The following is a 25,291-nucleotide window of genomic DNA, read 5'->3' on the forward strand; positions in this document are numbered from 1 at the left end:
AAAATCCACTTTAGTAAGCTGTTTGGACAGCACTGTGCAAATTGGAGTGATAAAAACTCAAGTTTCTTTTTTTACATTTCCTGAAGTTAAAATAGCACTCAAATCCCAGCGATTTTGAGGCCCACCGCTATGTGACGTAGGACTGTAGTTCCCCCCCCAAAAAAATTTATGTATCTATAATAACATGAACTGTTAAAACGTCCACAGAACATTCGTTTCACAAATAAACTGGCTTTAAAATATTTGTTCCAACTCTCTGTAACTTTTCTAAGTTTAAAACACAGCATGTTTGTAATAAAGATAGAAAAATCGAACTCTTAATCGCTACAATAGTAATAATATGTGAGACTCATTTCAGAAAGGCTTGAATAAACTTCACCGCAAATACATCAAATAAACTTACCTGATATTATTGACTAATGAGCTGTATTCAAGCTTCATCTGCATCCATCTCTGTCACTGACTGCTGTTTATCTGACGTAATGCATGATGAGAAGCAGACACATGGGAACGGTGGGCGGGGAGAAGCAGCTCATTTGCATTTAAAGTCACAGGCAACAAAAACAGCAACACCATACTTAAGACACCAAAATGAGCAGATTCTGGAGGCTATAATAAATAATTTGATGGGTATTTTTAGCTGAAGCTTCACAGACACAATCTGGAGACACCAAATGCTGATCTTACACCTTGTAAAAGCAGTAAAATAGGTACCATTTAAATGAAACACTTTTATTGGGTTAAAAACTGTTGATGCTTTAATAGTTTGACCAGCATGCTGCATATCAAATGCTCCATTAAGCATATCATTCTGTCATGAACTTGAGGGTTTATCTGAACATAACATTCCTTTATTGAGAACAAACACTTGTACTTGGAAAAATACCTTTTTTTAAATAAACATTTGCATTTATTGATTGATTACATGTGAACTAGAAACGGTTACTATTTTCAGGCAGATGAAGGCGTTGAGGAACTTCAGGTCCGGTTTCTGCGTCTGGCTCGCTGGATGAAAGCCTTTTCGTTCCACTTGTTTGGCGGCAGCATTTGAGGGCCGTTGTGCACACAGAGGATGGTCATCTGCTCGGCGTACTGCAGGTTCTGGAGAAGCTACAAACACACAAACACTTCATTACACTCATATCAGCGAACAGCACCCGAGACGTTCAGTACACATACCTTAGGTGTGATGAAGAAATACTGAGACGTGTTCACACCGCAGGCCGCCCTCACAACAATGTCAAACACGCGTCTCTCGTTGACAGGATCCATTCCCTGAACACAAACACAAGAGTCACTCAAATCTCACATTCCTGCATGATCAAGCAACTTACACAATTTCAGATTTGAAACACTCCTGTGTGTCTTATGACAGCAGAGTGATTATTAATCTACACTAAAACAAAAAGCTTCCCTAAAATCTGGGCCAAATTCAAATGTACAATGTCTGTTTTGCTAGAACACATTATTCTTTGAGCAATTCATCCGAGCATGTTAATCCACAGTGCAGCAGCACAGTGGGTAGCGATTAGGGATGGGCCGATAGACGATGCCATCGCCCCGCCCCACATTTATATTAATATATATTAACGTGCATGTGATTATTGACGTGCTTCTGACAACTCGGATTGATGGAATGACTCTCTAACAGAGGTTTTATGTGCTGGTGAAGATTAAAGATGAGGGGCCCTATCATACACCCGACGCAATAAGGTGCAAGACCTGTTTTCCCCGACATTTTGCTATTTTCAGCCCAACGGAACATTAATTTTCCCATTTTTCACCACGTTGTTTAAATAGCAAATCCATTTGCACCACTTTATAAACTCTTGGGTGTGCCGGTGTGTTACTATTTTCAGAATCCAAAATAGACTGCGCAATAGATAAGTGTGTTAATAAGTGTGTTAGTCGTGCGCATTAGCTGTACGTTTTAGTGTTTTAACATTGCTTAAAACACGCAGGTTTTACAGCAATAAGCAAATATCATCATGAAAAATGAAAAAGAATTGAAGGATTAATATATATATAAAAAATTATTATTTTCTACATAATTATATAAACCATCACCTCCATGCCTTCTTCATCTCGAGGGGCTTTTTTAGTTTATTTTTTATTATTTGCTTTTGTATAATGTTATTATTATTAGCAGTGTTATTTGTTATATGCATATTTATTTATTTATTAAAAAACAAGCTTAGATTTGTCCACCTGTCAGGTTTTAGACCATATGGGGCATAGCATGTGTATAAGGATATAATAATATTTAAGCAGACTGTTATTAGTGCTCTTTTATTTGTTTGCTGAAACTTAAACTGAATTTAGAAATAGTTTTCAAACAAATCTGTGCGCTTAAGAAACAAAATTAATTATGTAGGCTAATGGATGTCTTCAGTGGAGTGCAAATAACACTATTTCCTTATCGACGCAAGAGAGAAAGTGAAAGGCTGATTGGAGGAGGCTCATTCTTCATCCTCATGCTGCAGATGCTCTGTTTAACTGTTTTCTCCCTAGTGAAGCGTACGGTACGTACAAAGTCCACCATGTAAATAGCAAATGACTCTTAAAGGGAATGGAAGATGAGACTCTGATTGGTTTATGCTCAAATCACACCTATAACTCATGAAGAGAATAAGTTTAACCCAGTTAGACCAACCATGCGCCACAGCACAGTGTATTTTTCCATCCTTAAAATAACAAAAGTGGATTGGGACATGCCCTTAATGCTTTTGCGTACTGTACTTTAGACCAGTGGTTCTCAAACTTTTTTCAGCAAGTACCAACCTCAGAAAAAATTGCCTCTCCAAGTACCACCATAATGACCAATATTGAAATATAGTAGCGTAGTAAACCTAATTAAGCAGCTAGAGCTCTGCACAGTTCAAAAACCCGGCAGATTAATTCCTATTGTTATGAATATTTATTATTGTCAGCCACTTTAAAAATAATTAATAGCTTGAACATTAACACTGCACTGTGCTTACAGGCAAAAAATAAATAATGTTTAGATTAAAATGTGCTTCTAAAAATTAATTAGAAATGTTCTTAAAAGGTCAAAAGAAAACTGCTGTACTTAAATGTAAAGTGTTAACATATAGTAGCCTATTCATGAAAACCTGAAATGTTCCTAGGATCTCATAAAAATAGGCTATTTGTGATCATATTCTTATATAAAGTGTTTTTGAAAAAATTTGAAATAGATGTTGCATGTGACTTATCTGTATATCTTTGAAATCTAAACATTAACTTTAAATATCTGATTTGGATTTACATATTTAATTTAGAAACTAGAACTGCTTACTGCATGATATAGGCTTTGTGTGTCACAAAAGCAAGTCATTAAACCATTCCTGTCAACACTGGGATATAAAAATACAGGATACGCTCCCAACAATGTTACAAATATGGGGAGATTAGCTTCAAATGAAAGAATACATAACAGACATTAGAAAATTGAAAATAAAAGATTAAGACTAATAAAATCAATTTACTGAAAGGGTTTTAAGTCTAAGGTTTAAAAGTGTTCAATTTTTTACTTAAATTATTCAGCAGTTCCTCCGCATCCCACTAGAAGGAAGCCTGCGTACCACTAGTGGTACATGTACCACAGTTTGAGAATCACTGCTTTAGACTTTGCACCTAGATTGTTAAAATAGAGCCCGTGAGGTTTCTACTGACTCTGTATGTTTGATATTGTTTATAAACCCAAATAAGGCCTAAATGTATGTTTTACATACAACACACTAGGACATTTCGCACAATCATTGATCTGCAGCTATATTCAAATCCTGTTCATAGAAAGGTTAGTAATGAACATTTATTCAAGTATTTATGTGTATAAAGCATAATGACGTCATCTGCAACTTTCAGTTGTGCAACATGCCTATCCAAAAGGATACCATTGATAAGTGAAGAAACAAGCCTGATAAAGATGACCCGTATCAAACTGTACCACTCAGTGAAAATGAGGCATAAGTCGCTTTAAACAAAAGCATCTGCTACATGACTAAATGTAAATATAACCTGATTGATCTCGTCCACCACTCTGAAGGGGCAGCGGTTGAGCTCCTGCAGGGACATGAGGTAAAGCATGGTGGTGACGCTGCGCTCTCCTCCACTCTGATGGTGTGGCGTGAGCTCGTGCATCCGTGTGTTTCTGCGGAACTGCACCTGGATGCGGATGCCATATTTATCGTACTCCTCCTGAAACACATCAGAAGGTCATCAGAACCCAATTGAGAAAGCCCCACCTGAACGTTCAACATATTAAATAGGGATAAAGTACATCCATGTTGTTTTTCAGCTTATCGGCAGCCTGACACGAAGTGTCAAGACTGAATAAGACCAAAGGGCCTTGCTCTGTGAAAACAGACACAAAACGTTCTGAGAAGTAAAGATTTACTATTAAATGTAAAGCTGACAGAAACAAAATGCCTAAATGCATTCAAGCTAACCTACATGATATTCAGTTGTGATTGACCAATCAGAATCAAGTACTTCAGATAGCCGTTTAATTGCAAGAATTTAAATCTTGCTACCATGTTTGTAACATTTTAGCATATGGTATATTTTAGCACGGTAGCATGTTATAACATGGCTAACATAATTTACAACATTCAATGCACGATTAAGATGAATGACCACATTAATGCTGAATTAGCATGTTAGAATGTTTAGCAAGCTTCTAGCACCTTTTTAGAGTCTTAACATGGCTAACGTGACTTAAAGTGTAGAACATCACTGACAAACCTGACGCTAGCATGATTAGCACTGCTAACACTTAAATGAGTTCTAACATGTGGCCAAGATTTTTCTAGCACACTTGAGTTGCTTGCATGTTTTGACAATGCTAGCATAACGTTGCATGTTGTTAACATGACTAGCATTTTAGCTGTTCCTAAATTGGTTTAATCGTTTTAGCCCATTCGCTAGAATAAACATGCTGTGTTTACCTCACTATTGTTATTAACAGCTGTTTTACATGCTGCTTACACAAATTTGAATTGTAAACGACATTTTTAACCAGGTGTAGCACAATGTTAGCATGCTATACCATGGTTTAATACTGTTAAATGTTCCAGGCTACTGGTAGATTTTCCTAGTGGCATATAAATAATAGACATATAAGAGTCTGCTACTGAATATGAGAGAGCAGCACAGTCTGACATACGAGAGCTCAACAACCAGTGATGGTCAGACTGTTGTAGAAAGCTCAGAAACATGTCCTCACCTCATTCTCTGAGTGCAGATCCACCTCTCCTGCACACTGCATAGACTGAAAGAAATCACTGAAGCGCACATTGATCAGCTCCACCAGCTTCTTCAGCGGATTAAGCCAGCGCTCTTTAGCCTGAGAAACACACGGACATGATCGTAAACTCTGACCATGATGATTGTGTGACTGTGTTTTGCGGGAACGCACCTCTGCAATGTTTCTTCTATAGGTTGTCAGTTCATTAGTCTTATCGTCCAGCTCCTTCTCCAAGTTCTTAATCTCCTGCTCACGCCTGTTATATTCATCCACCACCTAAATGCCAAGACCACCATTGTATAAAAAGACCAGTATAGAACCACCCCTCTCCTCTCGCTATAAAGCCCTGCAAGGTTTTCCAGCCGTGCATGCATCTTCCAGCTGAATTACTATTCAAGCACAGTGATGTTATTTAAATGAGCTTAATCGGTCTTACAGCATCACTGAGGCCTGTGAAACACTCAGCTCTGGTTCTTTCCTCATTCAGCATGGCATCGATCTCATCCAGAGTCTCAGGCAACAAGCTGAAAGCCTGAAAAGAAAGCACACACATGCGATGTCATGTGATACATGATTCAAGCTTGAATGAAGCAGAGGTAGGGGAGTCTGAGTAGACTGAGCTCACTGCATGTAGTTCTTCCGGGACGGCCGTCTCTCCTGGAGTCATGTTACAGATCTCACTGGCCCGTTTCATCAGGGTCTTACAAGTCATCAACAGATTGGTCTTTATCTTGTCCAGCTTGGTATAGTCTACCTGTATGAACACACGCACGCACACAAACACGCAAATTAAAATACGCTTTCATACAGCGAGGAAAATAAGTATTGAACTTGTCATGTTTTTTTCCTGGGAATAGTATTTCTAAAGGAGCTGTTGACATGGAATTGATCCAAATTTTGGTAAAAATCCAAACAATACAAACATAAAGAAATCTGAAAAATGAGCTGTGTGTAATAACAATGAAATATCCCAAGGAGAAAATACTGAACTACTGAAATTTCATACTTTATTTAAAAGGCTTTTTTGGTGATGGTAGCTTAAAGTTGACTCTCATATGGACAATAAAGGCCCCGTTTACACTAATGCGTTTTAGTTTGAAAACGCATAAGTTTTGCTTCGGTTACGCCATGCGTCCACAATACGCCAGAGTTTTTGAGCCCCAAAAACGGAGCGTTGTGGAAATGCTCAAGAGGCCATTTTTATTTTAAAACACTGCTGCTCTGTCTCAGTGTGAATGGGGGAAAACGGAGACATCTGAAAACGGAGGCGGGGCTGCAGACATTTGCCTATCTGATTGGGACTTTTCCCTCAATATTAAGTAGTCTACACACACAGTTCAGTCCTGGATCCTCACCAAGTTCAGACTTCGCAAGTTTGATATGGAAAACAAACTCCCGAGTGTACTTTATAAAGTCATTCACATCACCCTGGCTATGCTGTTTTACGGTCTTAACAATAAAATGAAAACATGATGTGAGGAACTGCCTGTTTTCAATTTGATATTAGCAACTTAGCAGAGAGCCGAAATATTGAGGCGTTGTGTAGCCGCTTAATGGGACCGTCATCTTCACTGTATATAGTCATAACAAAACGTAGCCTATAACATCACTGTCTCCTTTTATTTTCATTGAAAATACGAAACATGGCCTCTCTTTCACTGAATATCAGTTTGAATAAGCAATAATGGCCATTTAAAAAGTATGCAATTAATCAAAAGTTTGCAATTAATCAAAAATCCGATTTCGATTTCGGCTTCAAACGATTATAAAATTGCATTAATCGAGATAAATGATTATTGCATCATATACCGCCACTTTCCAGTTGTACACGTGTTGTTGCTCTTAAAAGCGCGAAAGAGCACGTGCTTATGTGTGTGCGCAGAACGCACACGCAGTCAGAAGCATGCGGCCGGTCAGCATTCGCTCTCATTCACACACTGAGACAAGCAGAGGAGCGCAGACATCTAAAGTCATCTTAACGTGAGCGCTTTAATGGTCAAATAGGTGTCAAAACGCGGTGTTAAGTGATTATTTATATTAACCCTGATTTGTGTAATAAACAAACGAGTTGAGGATCAAAAGACGTGAAAGAGAAACTATTAAAGAGACAGCACGCTTTAATCCTTCTGTCACCTGTTTTTATCATTATTAATCAAACAACGAGAAAGCCCTCGCTGCTCTTGACTGAAGGACTGCTGTAGCTAAAGTGTTTTTCTTACAGTGAAGATGCTTAAAGCACAGTTTGTTTCATATTTTTATTTTATTGTATTTATTTCTCTTTCCTTTGCAGGGTGGAAAATAACTGTATTTATACACTTGAAGTCAGATTAGCCCTCCTGAATATTAGCAACCCTTTTCCTCTCCAATTTCTGTTTCATGGAAAGATTCTTTTTTTAACTTTTTTCTGAACATGATAGTTTTGATATCTCATTTCTAATTACTGATTTCTTTTATCTTTGCTATGATGACAGCAAATAATATTTTACTAGATATTTTTCAGAATACAAACATTCAGATTAAAGTGCAATTCAAAGGCTTAGTGTAATTAGGCAAGTCATTGTACAACAGTAGTTTCTTCTGCAGACAATCAAAAATATATATTGCTTAAGAGGGCTAATAATATTGACTTTAAATTGGTTTCAAAATATTTAAACCTGCTTTTATTCTAGCTAAAATAAAACAAATAGAAGAAAAAATATTATAGGAAATACTGTTAAAATTCCTTGCTCTGTTAAACATAATTTGGGAAATATTTATTTTAAAAAAATCTCATGAGAGCTAATAATTTTGACTTCAACTGATTTTCGTTTTGAATAATTGTGATTACAATTATGACCAAAATAATCGTGATTATGATTTTTCCCAAAATCGGACAGCCCTACTATTATATATGTATTTTTAAGTACCAAAAACAAATCTATAAACACATGCTTAAAATTCCAACATAATAGTAAAAATAATTAAAATAAATAACTTTAAATAATTATTTAAATTTTGCTCACTCACGCAACTTGCTTGTCAACGTGTCGTAAAGGCAAAATCAAAACAAAAATGGCAGACAAACGTAAATGCAGTGATTCTTCAGAGGCGAAGAAAAATATTAGACAGTATGACAAAGCCTACCTAAATTTTGGTTTTATTGAAGGCCAAGAAAAACTGAGTTAAAAGTTAAAACTGATTAATTTATATTTTCTATACATATTATTAAATATTTATATTACACAAACACACACACACATATATATATACATACATATATATATACATACATACATATATATATACACAGTACATATGTGTGTGTGCGCGTGCGTGCGTGTGTATTTATATGGTGGGGGGGCTCCAATGTTTGTATATGTTCATGTGGGGGGGCCCCAGAGAAAAAGGTTGGGAACCACTGCCCTAGGTGATACGCTAGTGTGGACGCGGATCGTTTTCATTCAAAAATGCTGTTTTAAAACTAAAACACACTAGAGTAAAAGGGCCAACAAAGTCACATGCATTGCTCAGGTGTGAGTTTTTACAGACTTCAACAGAGTGTAAAAATCTTGATGGTTCTGTGGGTCTCGTCTATTAAATCTGATCTTTATTTTGTATTTTCTATTCAACACAGGTAATTGGCTAGACCAGGGCTATTCTATTGGCGGCCCGCAGGCCAAACCTGTTCTAAACAAAATAAATTTAGTTCAGTCAAAAAAACGTCCGCTATAGTTATGAAGTGCTGTGCGTCTGAAATAAGGAGTTATTGGTCTTTTTCTCCACAGCACATAAAATAATGTGACTTTTGAGAACAATTTTATCAAATTTTATTTTATTTGCATAATGTATTGCACAGATTCCACCCTACTGCCCACATGGGAAAAGTATGACAATGTAAATAAAGACAGAACTGCAAACTCATGTGCAAAGCTGACACTGTTTATCGGAGCACTTTATCTTTCTGGGCATTTTAAAGAAGTATTAAATATGGGAATGCCTCTTCTTAAATTTTCCTTCTGCCCAAAAAGTCATACCATTTATTTTAAAATGTAATAGGCCTTTGCAAATGAATGATTTCTCATTCTTATTTAACGGACAATTAAAACAGCAAAGATGTTTAGCATTTAACACCTTTTACATGAGCATGTGAGTCTGTGGCGGAGTATTCTCACGCACACAGAACCGGGCCGCTGAGGTAAAGTGTTACGTGTGGGAAGCGCTGGTGTTGAATTAGGTATCACACTAGATGCACCACGACCGAATTAAGGTTCGCACGATGTGCTCTATGTCGACATTCGGTGCCTTGTGTTGCTTAGCAGCGTATACAAAACAATGTAAAGATTGCTTGACGTAAAGTAAATAAACCAGTAACGTTAGACATGTGCCGTTGTTGATAGCGTCAGCGTGTGCAACCGTCACGATAGATTTCTATTGTAATACACCATAACTTAGTGTGAAGAGCATGTTAAATCTTAAAAAGACTTTGCTAGCAAGCAGTGTTGTGATAACGTGGGCTTTGCACGCTTGCTCGGTACGCTGCTGGATAGAATAGCTGTAACGGAGTTAAGTATAACGAGGGAGACACTGGGAGCAGACTTGCGGATCCAAATGCAGGTTTTAATAGGAAGGTCAGAAAAGCAAAGGTTAATACAGGGCCGAACAGGTGTATAAAGGCAATCCAGCGTCGTGGTTATAAAAACAGGCAGATGATCAAAGAGAGGCAGCAGGAAACGCCCAGGAAAACGCTTTGTAATGTTCATGAATAAAACAAGACTCAGCCCCGAATGGACGAATGATTAAGAGGTGTGTGTATATATAGTCCATGTAATCAGTGTAAATGAGTAGCAGCTGTGTCTGTGCAAGTGTCCAGAGTATTGTCAGCTGTTATCAATGTTGATGAGCGCAGGGGTTTCCGGTGAGTTCGCCCAGCGGTAGTCTCCCATATAGAAAACCCCGCTGGCAATCGGCAAACTACAGGAAGTGATCACCAGCAGAGACAACCCCACTGGCAATCACAACATTAAGAGCGCATCGGCTTAAATCTGAGATTTTTAACGCAGTCCGATATAGTTTTTTGGACTGATATCGGACCGATTTCCGATATCAATATCGGATCGGGACATCCCTATTTCCTAATATGGATATCACTAGCTGCTCCTTTTCAACATTCCTCTAACTACCATGTATTGTATTGAACAAAATAAATGAATGAATGTTTAGAAGCAATTAAGTGTGAGTAAATGGTGAGAAGATGTTAATTCGAGGTGAACCATCTCTAATTTTTTTGATAAATTTATTGTATAGGTTCTTAACAATAGGTCATGGGTTCGAACCTCGGCTCAGTTGGCATTTCTGTGAGGAGTTTGCATGTTCTCCCTGCATTCGCGTGGGTTTCCTCCGGGTACTCCGGTTTCCCCCACAGTCCAAAGACCTACGGTACAGGTGAATTGGGTAAGCCAAGTTGTCGATAGTGTATGTATAAATAAATGTAGGTTTTAGGGGTGTGCAGAGCAGCCGGTATTTGTATAAGTATTTGTTGAGGGGGAAAAGTATTTGTATTTGTATTCGAGTAAAATTTAAAATAAGCGTAAAAATCCACTAACTTATCCAGTTCGTTTTTACGCATCGCATGCCCTTCCAGCTGCAACCCATCTCTGGGAAATATTCTTTAATTATATTCATTATAATAATTATGTATATGCAATATTGGTTGATGTTTTCGAACATCTAACAAGGAACATCACTGAAAAGAAAATAACATGACAGCCATTACCTCATGCATGCTTATACTAACAATTATTAAAATACCATTGTGAACATTATGAACCCCACCACCCCCCATCCTTGTTGGAGGACACTGAGCACAGAAAAAAAAAACAAATAATACTTCAAAGAACTGTTCTTCTTCTAAAATAACTTCTTTCCAATGCACAGAATTCTAAGAACTAAAATTTATCAACCCCTGGCTGGGAGATTTGGCTGAACAAAAGTTGTATTATATGTAATACTAAAAGATGCAGCCCTGATAATGACAACTTAAACAGACACAAAAGTTTTTTTTTTCTTTTTTTTTGAGTGGTTGAGTGGATAAGCCTGTTTTGCATTAAATGCAGCTAATTTGTGATTCAAACTGACTTGCAGGGAGCAGAACATGGCTGTGTTAATGGTTTGGCACTTGTGAGGGTTTTGGCTGAACATGGCTCTGATGAATATTTGGTGAAGGATTGGTGCTTGTTAGGGGTAGGCAGACAGTACCAGGGGAGGATGCTTTAGGTGCATGTAATTATGCATAGCAGATGTTGACAGATGTTAGATATTTCTGCCTCTGCTGATTTCACCTTTGCACACACTACACATCACTTTGGTTTTATCTGCAGCACTTACTGTAAAATGCTTCCACACAGAACTTGAGCAAGTTTTTTGACTGGTGCAGGACCAAGAGATGGCTCAGCAGCAGCCACACTGCGAGAAGTGACGAGAAGCTATGCTAAAGTTAACTAGCCTATAGCCTATTGCTGTCTGCAAAAGACAGAGTGATTTAAATATACCATATAACTCCCACAAGTGCATACAATTTGACACAACTACACAAGCATTGTGTAAAAACACGCTATTCGTGCGTATCCGAATACCGTATTCGGGTTCGGCTCCACCCCTAGTAGGTTAAGAGTAAAATAATGCGCTGTAAATGACAGGTGACAGATTGTCTCACCTCTGCTCTCTTGAGTTCAGCTGAACTTTCTCGAACGTCCGTCTCCAGTTTGGTTTTCTCAGCACTGAGACCTGCGCTCTGGAGAGCCAAATACACCTTCTCCATATTCAGCCTGGCCTTTGACTACACAAACACACGATTCATTAATAAGCATGGAGAAATCGAAGCATTTGCCACAATAACTATTGTTTCAAAGTAATTCCTGAAAAAATATGCACATTATTACATTACACTCAAAGTCAGAAAATCATGATGAAGCACAAACACACCTGCAGGTGACTCAAATACTCCCCCATTATGGTCACTTTCTTGTTGTTGACAGCAGCAATCTTGGCATTCGCTTCCTCTTCGATTGCCACCAAGTTGATCTCATTCTGCTCCATCTGCCTCAAGCTAACAAATAAATAAAAACATATAGCATGTGTATAATAGGTTATAATAATAATATAAAACCAACAAATAATAATAGAAACAAAAATTACCTGTCCTGTTTTGTGCTGATTTTCTGCTCCAGTTGTCTCTTCTTGCTTTTCAGATCAGACAGTTTCTTCTTATTAGCACGCAGCTCATTATCACGACGGTCCAGGTTAGCTTGCTGCTCCCGGATGGCTGCCATCCGCTGATCAATGCTCTGCTTCTGCCTTTCTGCTGCCTGTTGATGCAAGTGTCAAATGTGAGGTCATTTAGCAGAGGAAAACAGTGGTACAAAAGGCCATAAAGCTTAAGAAATTTGTACAAAAAGCGATCGCTGGGCCAGAAATTATTTTTTTTAAATTTGATTCATGACTGTCCCAAACAAATATTTTACACTTCAAGTTTTCAATTGTTATAAAGTAATAAATAAATTTAAAAAATGGATGTAAATCTTATGTTTGTCTAGTTATTATATATCATGTTTAGTAGATTGCTTGGAATTTTATAGGTTTCAGAAAGTATAAAAAAAATGCATATATATATATATATATATATATATATATATATATATATATATATATATATATATATATATATATAAATTGCATATATATATATATATATATATATATATATATATATATATATATATATATATATATATATATATATATATATATATATATATATATATATTAATTTAATCTGTGAAAATCTACAATGAAATCTAAACATCTTTATTTATCATACTATACATGGCCTTAATTCAATCTACTTGTGCATCTGTTGATTTTATCTGAGATTATGGATGATTTGGTTGTCTCTGAAAAATACTGACAGACAGAGCAGTTCACTGCTTATTGGATTGGGAAGTGAGGCTTTTATTACAATATAATACCCTAACAAGGTTTTTACAAAGTTATACTGCCAAAACATTTCCAAGACTTTCATAATCATGACCTAATATTTCCTGTAATATTAACCAGGAAAAAAGAGGCGGCAACAACTAACCCCACTCTTATACACATTCACTTAGTTACAGTTGAAGTCAGAATTATTTGCCCCCTTTTGATTTTTTATTCTTTTTTAAAATTATTCCCAAATGATGTTTAACATTTTTACAGTATGTCTGATAATATTTTTTCTTGAGGAAAAAGTTTTATTTGTTTTATTTTGGCTAGAATTAAAGCAGTTTTTAATTTTTTTAAAACCATTTTAGGATCAAAATTATTAGCCCCTTTAAGCAATTTCTTTTTTCAATAGTCTACAGAACAAACCATCGTTATACAATAACTTGCCTAATTACTCTAACCTGCCTAGTTAACCTAATTAACCCAGTGAAGCCTTTAAATGTCCCTTTAAGCTGTATAGAAGTGCCTTGAAAAATATCTTGTCAAATATTATTTACTCTCATCATGGCAAAGATCAAATAAATCAGTTATTAGAAATGAGTTAATAAAACTATTATGATTTGAAATGTGTTAAAAAACTCTTCTCTCCGTTTAACAGAAATTGGGGAAAAAAATAAACAAGGGGCCAAAAATTCTGGGGGGTTAATCATTCTGACTACAACTGTTATATGGCACCTTCAAATCAGTGGTAAGTGTCAAGTTAGTGTCTCACCCTCAGCTGCTCCTCCAGCTGTCGCCTCTCCTCTACATCTATGGTGGTAGTCAAGAACTGTGGTGGTCGCAGAGCCGAGTTACTGGAGACCACATTATTGGAGTAAGCAGACTTCTTCACATTATACCTCTCCTCCGCTGTGTAAATCGTTCTCAACTGAAGGTCTTTGATCACCTGCCACAGGTGTAAACAAGTGTAAACATTAAAAAAATTGTCAATTTACTCACAAAAATTGATTACTGCTTCCATATGTTTGATTTATTTACTTTTCATTAATCAATAAGCAAGTTTAATAAACTAGATTATTAGAACTAAATATTTACAATGAAAACTGCATAGAATGTTCACATGATGCCCTAAATAGCTGTGTTTGGAAATAACGAATCTTACTATAGTCCATGCCCACTATTCTGACCAGTTATATCTAAATATGTGCATCAAGTAAACTGAAGACCTCTCATAAGTAATAAGAGCTTTTTAATAACCCAGTATAATCTAATGTCATTTAATGTATTTATATAGCACATTTATTGTGTATAAATGCACACAAAAGCGCTTCACAATCTTGAGGGCATCTCTGTACACGCCAACTGACCCAGCCGAGGCTCGAACCAGCAACCTTCTTGCTGTGAGGCGACAGCACTACCTACGGCACCTCTGCGCCACCATAATGAATTAATTTAAAGTATATTACTCTGCTTTCAGCTATACATCACTTTTTTATCAAAGGAGAACCAACCGATTCAATCATGCCCTTGGTCTTCTCTGTTCCTATTGGTACATCGTTAACTCTGTACTGATGGCATAAATAACTCATAACCTCCTCAGGAGCATCAAACATCTCTCGCAAGTACGAGATGAAGCCGTAAGGCCTGCAAAAAATAATAAAAAACATTAAACAGACGAACTCTAAATGTAGTAAAAAAAAGACATTTAATGATGCTCATTACTTGAGGGTCTCGATGGGTCGTGACGGTGGTCGTTTAGAGCAAGACTCTGTAGGAGCGATGATGCTGTTAACTCGCAGCCTCTGCGTATCTCTCATCTAAAAAAAAAAAAAAAAAAAACCATGCCTCATTTTACATAATTTACTTTTCATTTTTTAATGCGAGTCAATAACAAAAGGGTTTTTGCAAGAAGCAAAATAATAATAAAAGTTTAAAAAAAAAAAAAAAAAACGCTTTTACCATGACTTAGAGGAGACTAAAATGGCTTTCTGTTACAGCAGATAATATAAATTAAAATCTCATCAAAATGCAAAAATTATTTGAAGAGATTTTTAAAAACTTTTGAATTTAAAAAACACATTGCAGCATCAAAATACTCATTATTTGTAAAAGTAAATCTTTATTTAATGCAACTATCCTTCAGACATTTTAAGTTTTTATCCATAAATTTATATATATATATATATATATAATAATATTAATAATGTAATAAAATGTATATATTTCAAGTAATACGGTCTCTCCTCTCTACCAATAGTTGGTATGCGGGCATAAAGTGAGTGTAAAGTTTATTCATTCCTAAAGTACAGGTCAGAATATGTTTTTTCATTTTAACATAAAAATATCTCTTAGACTATTATTAGAATAATTATTCACAAAAGTTGAAAAAACATATATGAGTCTATAACAATAAAAAAAAAATTATTATTAATATATTATCATAATATTATAAATCATTGTAAATATACTGATTATTATTTGTTATAACCGTTTTATCCAAATTATTATATCCATATATTATTATTTTTATTAATATTTTTATATAGTTAGGGGCCCAAGCACCGATAATTTATTCCCTAAATGACACAACTTCTTGTCCACAATCTTGAACTAGTTTGAAAACCTGGTTTGAACTCTCCATAGATCATTAGCCCAATTTCCACCAAATTTGGCTCCGAACATACTGCTAAAAAGTTATAGTTTTCCAGTTGCTCTTTAGCTTGTTGCATTGCTTGTTTATAATGTGGCCGCTGGGCTGCTTGGCCCCGATAGTTGCTTTTCGCAGCTATAATCATTATTATGATTTTATTTACGGTATTTAGTATGTTTTTTATACAGTTAAAGTCAGAATTATTAGCCCCCTTCCAATTTTTTTCTTCTTTTTTAAATATTTCCCAAATTATGTTTAACAGAGCAAGGAAATTTTCACAGTATGTCTGATAATATTTATTCTTCTGGAGAAAGTCTTATTTGTTTTATTTCGGCTAGAATAAAAGCAGTTTTTAATTTTTTAAACATCATTTTAGGGACAAAATTATTAGCCTCTTTAAGCTAAATTTTTTATGGATAATCTACAGAACAAACCATTGTTATACAATAACTTGCCTAATTACCCTAACCTGCCTAGGTAACCTAATTAATCTATTTAATCCTTTAAATGTCACTTTAAGCTGTATAGAAGTGTCTTGAAAAATATCTAGTGAAATATTATTTTCTGTCATCATGGCAAAGATAAAATAAATCAATTATTAGAAATGTGAAATATAATATTAGAAATATTAAAACTAATATGTTAAGAAATGTGCTGAAAAAATGTTCTCTCCGTTAAACAGAAATTAGGGAAAAAATAAACAAGCGGTCTAATAATTTAGGGGGGCTTATAATTCTGACTTTAACTGTCTATATATGCAAGTTCTTTTTAATGTAAACTGCTTGCTTTGGCAATACATTTGGCCTGCCAATACAGCAATTATTGAATTGACCAAAACTGGATGCCTCTTCTTCATCCCATGCATTCTTTAATGCATTGTGTTATTTTTAAAATACCCTCCACCCCCTCCCACCAAATGTCATATTACAAAACTCGGAAAAAAAAAAAGTTCTACAAAGTCGAGCTTCTCACCTCATTCATAAATTTGTCGTTATCATCCTGTCTCTGGAAGACGAAAGCTCTCAAGTCATTGACAGAAATGTGAGTCTCAATGTATTTTGCATGCCGAGCATCACGAACATTTATCTGGCAATAAAACGGAAAGAAATTGATCAACTTGACAACCCATTTATAAACAGCAACTAAAATTAACAGCTGTTAACTTACCACCAGCATCATGGGCTCATGGACAACTCCTTCATAACGATCACGGTTTTTCCTCAGCCACTCAAGGGCTGTGTATGTGTCACGAAAGCGGCTGCGCAATTTCTCCTCTTTTACCTTCATCATGTCATCCAGACTCCTCAGGCGATTCTGCAATCCTACCACAAATAAAACCGAGCCCAAGTCTTGGATCTGCCTATTCATGCAACATAATAGTTTGCTATTAAAATGAATATACAACATTACGCGCAAATTCTCCAGTGATTTCATCTTTATCTCTGCGCAGGTCCAGACTCTCACTCTCCAGTCTGGCTCTTTCTTCCTGAATGTTCCTCAGCTCTGCATTGATAGCCTCAATCTGAGGAGTAACGTCCTCAATGGTGCCCATGTTCTGAAGCTCCTTCTGCAGATCTCTTATCATCAGTTGCGTGTGTCCAATCCGCTTCTGCCTGTCCGCCTCCTCCGTCTGCTTCAGACTCATGTCCTGTTTGATGTCATCAACCTGATGGAAGAGAGTGATGAGTCTTTTAATACAGTTTTAGGAGGTGTTACTACAAATAAAAGCCTCATCCGTTTCAGGAGGTGAAAAACAAACCTCTTTATTCCTCAGTTCAAGCTGGTCGTGTTTCTGCTTACATTTCTGCGTTGCCTCTTTGATACGGGTGGTCTGGAAAAAATAAAAGTATTACTTTTGTATAAAAATAAAATAAGAGTCTTGCTGGTGAGGTTGTGATCAGTGCTGACCATCTCCTTCATCTGCTGCTCGATGGGCTGCAGCTCACTCTCCACAGAGCGGATCTTTCTGAGCAGCGGCTCCTGAGCTTCCTTCAGGAACCTAAGCTTCCTTTTCATTTCATCTCTTTCCTTCTTCACCCCCTCCAGCTCTTTACGTGCCGTCTCATACTCCTAAAACAACAAAAAAAGATACAGTTCGGAAATGATATTCCATATGTACTCAAATTTTTAAAAACATCCACTCCTAGTACAACAAAAGCAAAAACGATAAGCACAAAGAATGTTCACTAAAGGTGTGCAATATTGGCCAAAATAGTTTTTGGCTCATTATATGAATAATTTTCCCACCTAAACAATAATTAAATAATATTGTGCTGGGTGTGTTTTGCTCATTTAGGCCAAATTACGTAATAGTCTCAATATATTCATTAAATGAATTTTTAGCCCTTTATTGATTTTTTTTTCTTTTTTAAATATTTCCTAAATGATGTTTAACAGAACAAGGCAATTTTCACAGTATTTATAATGTTTTTATTCTGGAGAAAGTCTTATTTGTTTTATTTTAGCAAGAATAAAAGCAATTTTTAATTTTTTAAAAACCATTTTAAGGTCAAAATTATTATTATTAGTCCCTTTAAGCTACATTATTTTTTAATAGTCTACAGAACAAACCATCGTTATACAATAACTATTAGGCCTTTAAATGTCACTTTAAGCTGTATAGAAGTGTCTTGAAAAATATCTAGTGAAATATTATTTACTGTCATCATCGCAAAGATTAAAATAAATCAGTTATTAGAAATGAGTTAATAAAACTATTATGTTTACAAATTTGTTAAAATAATCTGCCCTTTGTTAGACGGAAATTGGGGGAAAATATAAACGGGGGGCTAATAACTCTGACTTCAACTGTATATCAAATGCACATTTTATTTTAAACAAGAGAATATTTTCGCTTAGAGGAAATACTTGATATTGTGAGCATATAAAAAGGTAAAAACATTACAATACCGTTGTAGATTATTTCCCCATTCTGCACATTTACAACAACCAGATCCAAAAAACCCTTCCAGTCTGGGGAAATTTTAGTGTAGTAAGATGTGCACTCACCACCCAGGGTTTCTTCTTCTCAAGCATCTGGATCCTGTCTAAATGCCGCTTCTTCATGTAGTAGCGCTCCACATCCAGCTTGTTTCTTTCATTCCTCTGTCTGGCCTTCTCTAGGAAGTTTCCTTTTTCCTTACACACATTCTGTACCACAAACACAACGAGTACATTCATAAAATGAAAGAACTTCAAGGAACAATTGACCCAAAACAGAAAATAATCACATTATTTGCTCACCCATAGACCATTTATGATGCATGTGACTATTTTTCTTTTATTTTTCTCTTATTTTTACTATTATACTCTGCGGGGGGGCAGTAGTCTGTTTTCTTATTCCAAGAAAGGAAACTAAACTTCCGCCTCAAACTCAATTCCTGAAGGGCCGCTGCATAGTTTAGCTCCAACCACTTCCAACTCACACCTGCTTAATATTCTATAGTAGTCTTGAACTACTTTGAATCAGCCGTGTTTGATTAGTGTAGGAACAAAACTGTGCAGAGCTGCGGCCCTCCAGGAATCAAGTTTGAGACCTATGCTTTAGAACCATTAACATAGTAATTGTCACTCGCCATGGAGAGATTCCCTCATGCAAATATGTCTGATAATCTAAAAATCCACATTGATTGCAAATGTAGTTAAATTACAGCCAAATTCTTTTTGTCATCAGATTCTAATTGTCATCATCTGTCAGATCGCTCTCACAGCCAATGCGGATTCCACATGCTGAATCAGGCCAATGAGCTCAAATGAGAGCTGACATGTGCAACACAACATAGCGATAGCGAACATAGCGTGGATGCTAATTCTGACCAATCAGAATGCAGTTCAGGAGATACATTCAAATATACATCTGGTTGATTTAAACTGGTCCGGAACACAGCAATCAGTGTGGTGTGAAAAGAAACCAAAACTCAAAAAAAAAAAAAAACGCCACAATGTTTGTCACAGAGGGAAAGCATTCAAAATAACCCATTTTTTGAGGTTAAAAAGTACATTGTTCATTCCTAAAATTAATTTTTCAATGGATTTGTATTTTGTGATTGTGTGGATTACTTTAGACTATCTTCGGGCTGGGGCAGGTCATGATCAAGAGTTTGTGGGTTTGTTTTAATTGTTTTTCAGTCATTACCTAATTAGCTTAACTGAGTGAAGAGCTATGCTCTAATTAGATATATTATAAAATATTTTAGCAAAGCCAGCCTTCAATTTAAACTGGTCCGGACCACAGCAATCAGTGTGGTGTGTAAAGAAACCAAAACTGAAAAAAAAAAAACACACCACAATGTTTGTTGGCCTTGGTCTGGACCAAATGAACCAAATCACAGAGGAAAAGCACTCTACATAACCCATTTTTTGTAGTTAAAAATTACTTTTTATATTCCTAAAATAAATGTTTCCCTGGATTTGTATTTTGTGATTGTGTGGATTACTTTAGGAGTTTAGGTTCTCTGCCCAAGCCCAGACTTGACTCGACCCAACCCTGCCACTATCTTCGGGCTGGGGCAGGCCATGATCAAGCATTTGTGTTTTGTTTTTTTGCTTGTTTTTCAGTTATTACCTAATTAGCTTAACTGGCTATGCCCTAATTAGATATATTTTAAAAATATTTTAGCAAAGTCAGCCTAAGCAACACGTGTGGGTCTCACAATTGTTATGTGCAGCAACGCTTTAAGCTCCTGCATCTGCATCTCCTCTACTGGCACACATTCATACCGCATGCACAAGCAGAGGTGAAGCAGCGCATAAAGAAAATCAGTGGATCTTATTAATGCATAAATTGGATCAAATTGCTACTTTTTGGTCATGATCAATGCACTGTTAATTAATTGAGTATGAGCAGTCGCTAAAATGGACTAAATGGCTAAAATGCTTCTTCAGCTCTGCTGACGCTCCTCACTGACGCTCTGCCTCTGCATGCGATAAGTTCTAATCTATAAACATGGATGCTCATGCTCTGCTCACACATGCGGTTTGAAAAAGGTGACTGTAAAAAAACAGGGACTTCCACGATGAACAGACACATAAAGCAGGCTTGCCAGAAAGGATGATAGTCAGCCTTCAATGTCTTCTTTTGTTACGATCAATTCTGAATACACAAACAATGCAGTTTACATGCTTTGTCCTTGTTGCATGATTCATTAAGATAAATCTAAACTCATTTCTGTAGTCCAAACAACTCAGAATTGTAGTTGATAACGTCCGTTATAGCAGTCCAGGTATTAAAAAAATAGTCGAGTTTAAATTGGGCTCATACGTACAGTTAGTGTGTCAAACCGGGTCGGGCACAAGGTAGGGTTTAATTTGTTGGGCCTGATCTAAGCTCTACTTTAAAGCTGCTTCAACATGAATCATGGAGCATCACAAACAGTCAGCTATGACGTTTGTTTGCTTTCAATGGACAGCAATTATGAAATGTTTTCCAAAGCTTAACTTCTCTTTTACTAACAAAGGATGGCCAGAAAATTAGCAAATAATTTTGGGTGAACTATTCCTTTTAAATCAGACATGTTATACAGAAGGGGTGCCCAAACTTGGTCCTGGAGGGCCGATGTCCGGCATATTTTATTTCCAACCCCAATCAAACACACCTGAACCAGCTAATCAAGCTCTTTTAGGTATACATTGGCTGCGTCTCAAACGGCACACTATACACTATGCACTCGTGCACTATGTCCTTATGCCCTTACACAATATGTTTGTGGTGTCGTCCTAAATGGAGCACTAATGTTTTTCCACTAAGCGGAAATTCAAACCGTTTCCCTGATGACATTTGCCAAATTAGTAAAATAAATGACCAAACGATCAGATAATACCTGCCATGAACATAACCGCATTCACCATCGGGAGGCGTTATAATCACTCTCGTAAGAAAATTTTGCTTTCACCATCCAAAATAAATAAAGTTGTCCAACATGTGCGGCTGATAGCTCCGCCCCTTCCGCTATGTGAGCAAACCTATGGTCGTTGACTGCGTGAAGTGTCCATCATTACACACTTCATTTTACCAGCTAAATGAGTGCATCATCCGGGTAATTAAAGTGCACTTATTATTTTTTAGAGTTTTCAGTGTGAACCCAATACTTACAATATTTATACTACAAAATGCCGTAGAATAGTGCATACGTATGCGATTTGGAACGCAGCTTACAACTTCCAGGCAAGTGTGTTGAAGAAAGTTGGAGCTAAACTTTGCAGGACACCGGCCCTTTAGGACTGAGTTATATAGGATCTCAATAAAAAAAATTAAAATACCTCTAAATCTCTCTCTTTGGTGCGAAATGTCTTGAGCTCACAGTGAAATTCGTACATTTCTGGTGGCCCGACAGATTTCTCAGTGGCTTCAAGAAGTTCACTATTACTCATTTTAGCAAACTCACCGACTTTTTCCTAAGACACAAGATAAAGAGCAGAGCATGTTAAAAATAGAGCTCTTGTACAGTTCTTCCAAACTCAACACACAGGTTTGGTAATATACATTGTGAAGTATGTAAACTCTTCATAATAATAAGAGCACTTACCTGTGGTAGGAACTGACACAAGTTCCCAACCTGAATGTGCAGCTCTCTTACGGCCTCCTCCACTGCCTTCTGACTGGCGTGTTTTTTATTAAGCATCCATGTCGACTGATTGTTCTCAACCTGGATCTCTCTGGTGACTATCAGGTTTCCACGTGTCCTGTACCTGAACAAAAATAAAAGTAGAAATGAACTGAGGAACTTTTGTGAACACTTGTAGAAATTGAAGTTGTAAAAACACATACTTACAGCTCTATTTCAACTGAGCCTCTTTGACACCCTCTCTTCACATACAGACCAACCTAGAAACAGAAACACGTTTCAGTCACTTAATTATTTGAAGACAATAGTTTGAGTGTTATTTGTGCATCCTTGACATACTATAATAATTTGTACTTAAACTGCATTAATTTCCATTTTAATGTAATCAATTTTAGTTTTTTTTCAGGTTATTTTTTTAAGCAGCTTCAAAATCTACCATGTTTATGCACTGTTATTTCTTTAAAAATGCATAAGTACACATAATCTGAGCATTAAGCCCATCAGAGTAAATGTAATTTAATTAACTTAGCAAGATTTTAAAACTCATGACTGTTAGAAAACCATCCAACTTTATATAAACTTTTATTTCTTACAAAATAAAGTTTTTAACATTTAATAAATCATCATTTTCAGGTAACACAAAATATGCATACATCTTAATGCTGCAATTGTTTGGCCAAACGCACTCATCAATATAAATGTATGAGATATGATGGGAATGTACAACTTATATTTTACAGCATTTTATATTTTTCCATTACTACATTAACATATTTTAGTCTACAGGAAGATTTTTTTCAAAGTTGCCACATAATGATAAAAGACAGTGTATAAAATAACATGAAACATTAATGAAACATTAGAATAGTAATAATAAAACTGTATTTTAATTATTTTAAAAGCTCGCTTTTTATTATGTATATATATATATATATATATATATATATATATATATATATATATATATATATGTATGTATGTATGTATATATATATATATATATATATATATATATATATATATATATATATATATATATATATATATGTATGTATGTATGTATGTATATATATATATATATATATATATATATATATATATATATATATATATATATATAAAATATATAACTGATGGTCAACCCCATTAATAAGGCATGAAATCCCACTTAATAAAAATGTCAGGGCACACCTGTGAAGTGAAAACCATTTTAGGTGACTACCTCTGGAAGCTCATCAAGAGAATGCCAAGATTGTGCAAAACAATAATCAAAGCAAAAGGTGGCCACTTTGAAGAACCTAGAATATGACATATTTTCAGTTGCTCCACGCTTTTTTTGTTATGTATATAATTCCACATGTGTTAATCCATAGTTTATGATGCCTTCGATGTGAATGTACTATGTTCATAGTCATGAAAATAAAGATACTCTTTCAATGAGAGAGAGACAGAGAGATGGATGGATGGATAGATGGACAGATAGATAGACAGATGTCTCTGTGTGTGTTTCAGTATTTCAACTAAGAAACCTATTCTTTTTTTTTTTGATAATAAATGAAACTGCTGCATCCAAATTTGTGCATTTTGGTATTTTATTTCTGTCAGTCCTACATATGGTGCAAACTTGATAAAATGTATATTTATAAGGGGAATTTTTTTAGGTGACTTAACTTTTCAGTAGGAATTAAGACAATTATTGTGTGTTTTTTTAACTGCTGGTACAATTGAAGTTCTGGATTTACCAGCTTGTACACTTTGCCTGCTAACCACACATTAGTGCCACCAGAGCCACCAAAGTATATAAAGCAAAGACACATGCACATTTATTTTAAAGTAATAAATTAACGTTCCACATAATTAGATAAAGTCTGTGTGCATTTATGAACAATACTATCAAGTTTCGTAACTGTTTTGTATCTGAAGAAGCTTCTGCTATGGTGTATTCACAGCCAGACACAGTGGATGTGAAAGGACTGGAAGTGTTGATGAATTTTTATGAACATACATGTAGAATCAATCTCGGTGATGATTTAAGACGGTCTCACCTTGTCTCCTCGGCCCAGGACAGATGTTTTTCCAGCCAGGCCCAGACAGATGGCACACACGATACTGGACTTCCCTGTGCCGTTGGCTCCAACGATCATGTTCAGTTTGGGTCCGGGGAAAACTTCAGAGTGATCGTACGTGCTGAAATAGACAACAATGACAGCTAATGTAATTAAGCAAGAATTACTTTGCCAGTACCTGACACAAATGCGTAACGTTATTTAATGTTAGAGTAAACAAAAGACGCTTGCATATCGTGAGGCATATCGAGTTTTACTCACAGGAAGTTATGCATGGTGATGCGGACGATTGCGCCCTCCATGAAATCTCCTTCTCGGGCATTTGCACTGGTGGACGTTGCAGGTTCACGATCGGAGGGCTGTGAGTTGGACAATTCGTGGCTTTTTCGCTTTCTCTTCTGCGGCTGCTCCATTTCTGGTCGGTCACTCTGGTTGATGTTCAGCACAGTCTCGTCACTTTCGTTTCGCGCCTGTGTTGTCGGTAAGTCGCTGTGTGATTGGACGACAGTGGTCACATGATATTTTTTCTGGATTACCTGTTCATCGTCTCTTGCCCACTAGAGGGACACATTGTAAAAGCTTCCTTTGCACTATAACACAACTTTCAACTTCATTAACAGAACAGGGCACAAATAATAATCAAATAAATAAAAAAAATAATGAAAGTAAATACAAATTAAAACATAGAATAGACACACAAACACAGACAATAATTCCCTACTGGGTTTTCTATTATTTCTTTTGTCTTCTTCCTAATTTTGATTTTACCAACTTAAGCAATTTACAGTACAACCAAAACTTCCTTTGT

At 36.0% G+C, this 25,291-nt stretch overlaps 1 protein-coding gene across 1 annotated transcript; it reads right to left on the reverse strand.

The window, feature by feature from the left end:
* Positions 1–711: 711 nt before the first annotated feature.
* smc5 (structural maintenance of chromosomes 5) lies at positions 712–24,981 on the reverse strand. Its single transcript, NM_001193541.1, is given in 24 exon segments — positions 712–1,110; positions 1,180–1,275; positions 4,021–4,200; positions 5,228–5,347; positions 5,420–5,524; positions 5,685–5,780; positions 5,874–6,002; positions 11,940–12,062; positions 12,209–12,332; positions 12,422–12,591; positions 13,977–14,150; positions 14,716–14,848; positions 14,927–15,021; positions 16,827–16,940; positions 17,022–17,176; positions 17,265–17,520; positions 17,614–17,685; positions 17,763–17,924; positions 18,864–19,004; positions 22,113–22,247; positions 22,379–22,541; positions 22,625–22,677; positions 24,463–24,604; positions 24,745–24,981. Coding segments are annotated over 24 exon segments (3,222 nt in total). The 5' UTR covers positions 24,897–24,981; the 3' UTR covers positions 712–978.
* Between the last annotated feature and the right edge of the window lie 310 nt (positions 24,982–25,291).

Source organism: Danio rerio, chromosome 10 (genome assembly GCF_052040795.2).
Source record: "Danio rerio strain M-AB ecotype USA chromosome 10, GRCz13ab, whole genome shotgun sequence".
NCBI classification, from domain to species: Eukaryota; Metazoa; Chordata; class Actinopteri; order Cypriniformes; family Danionidae; genus Danio; species Danio rerio.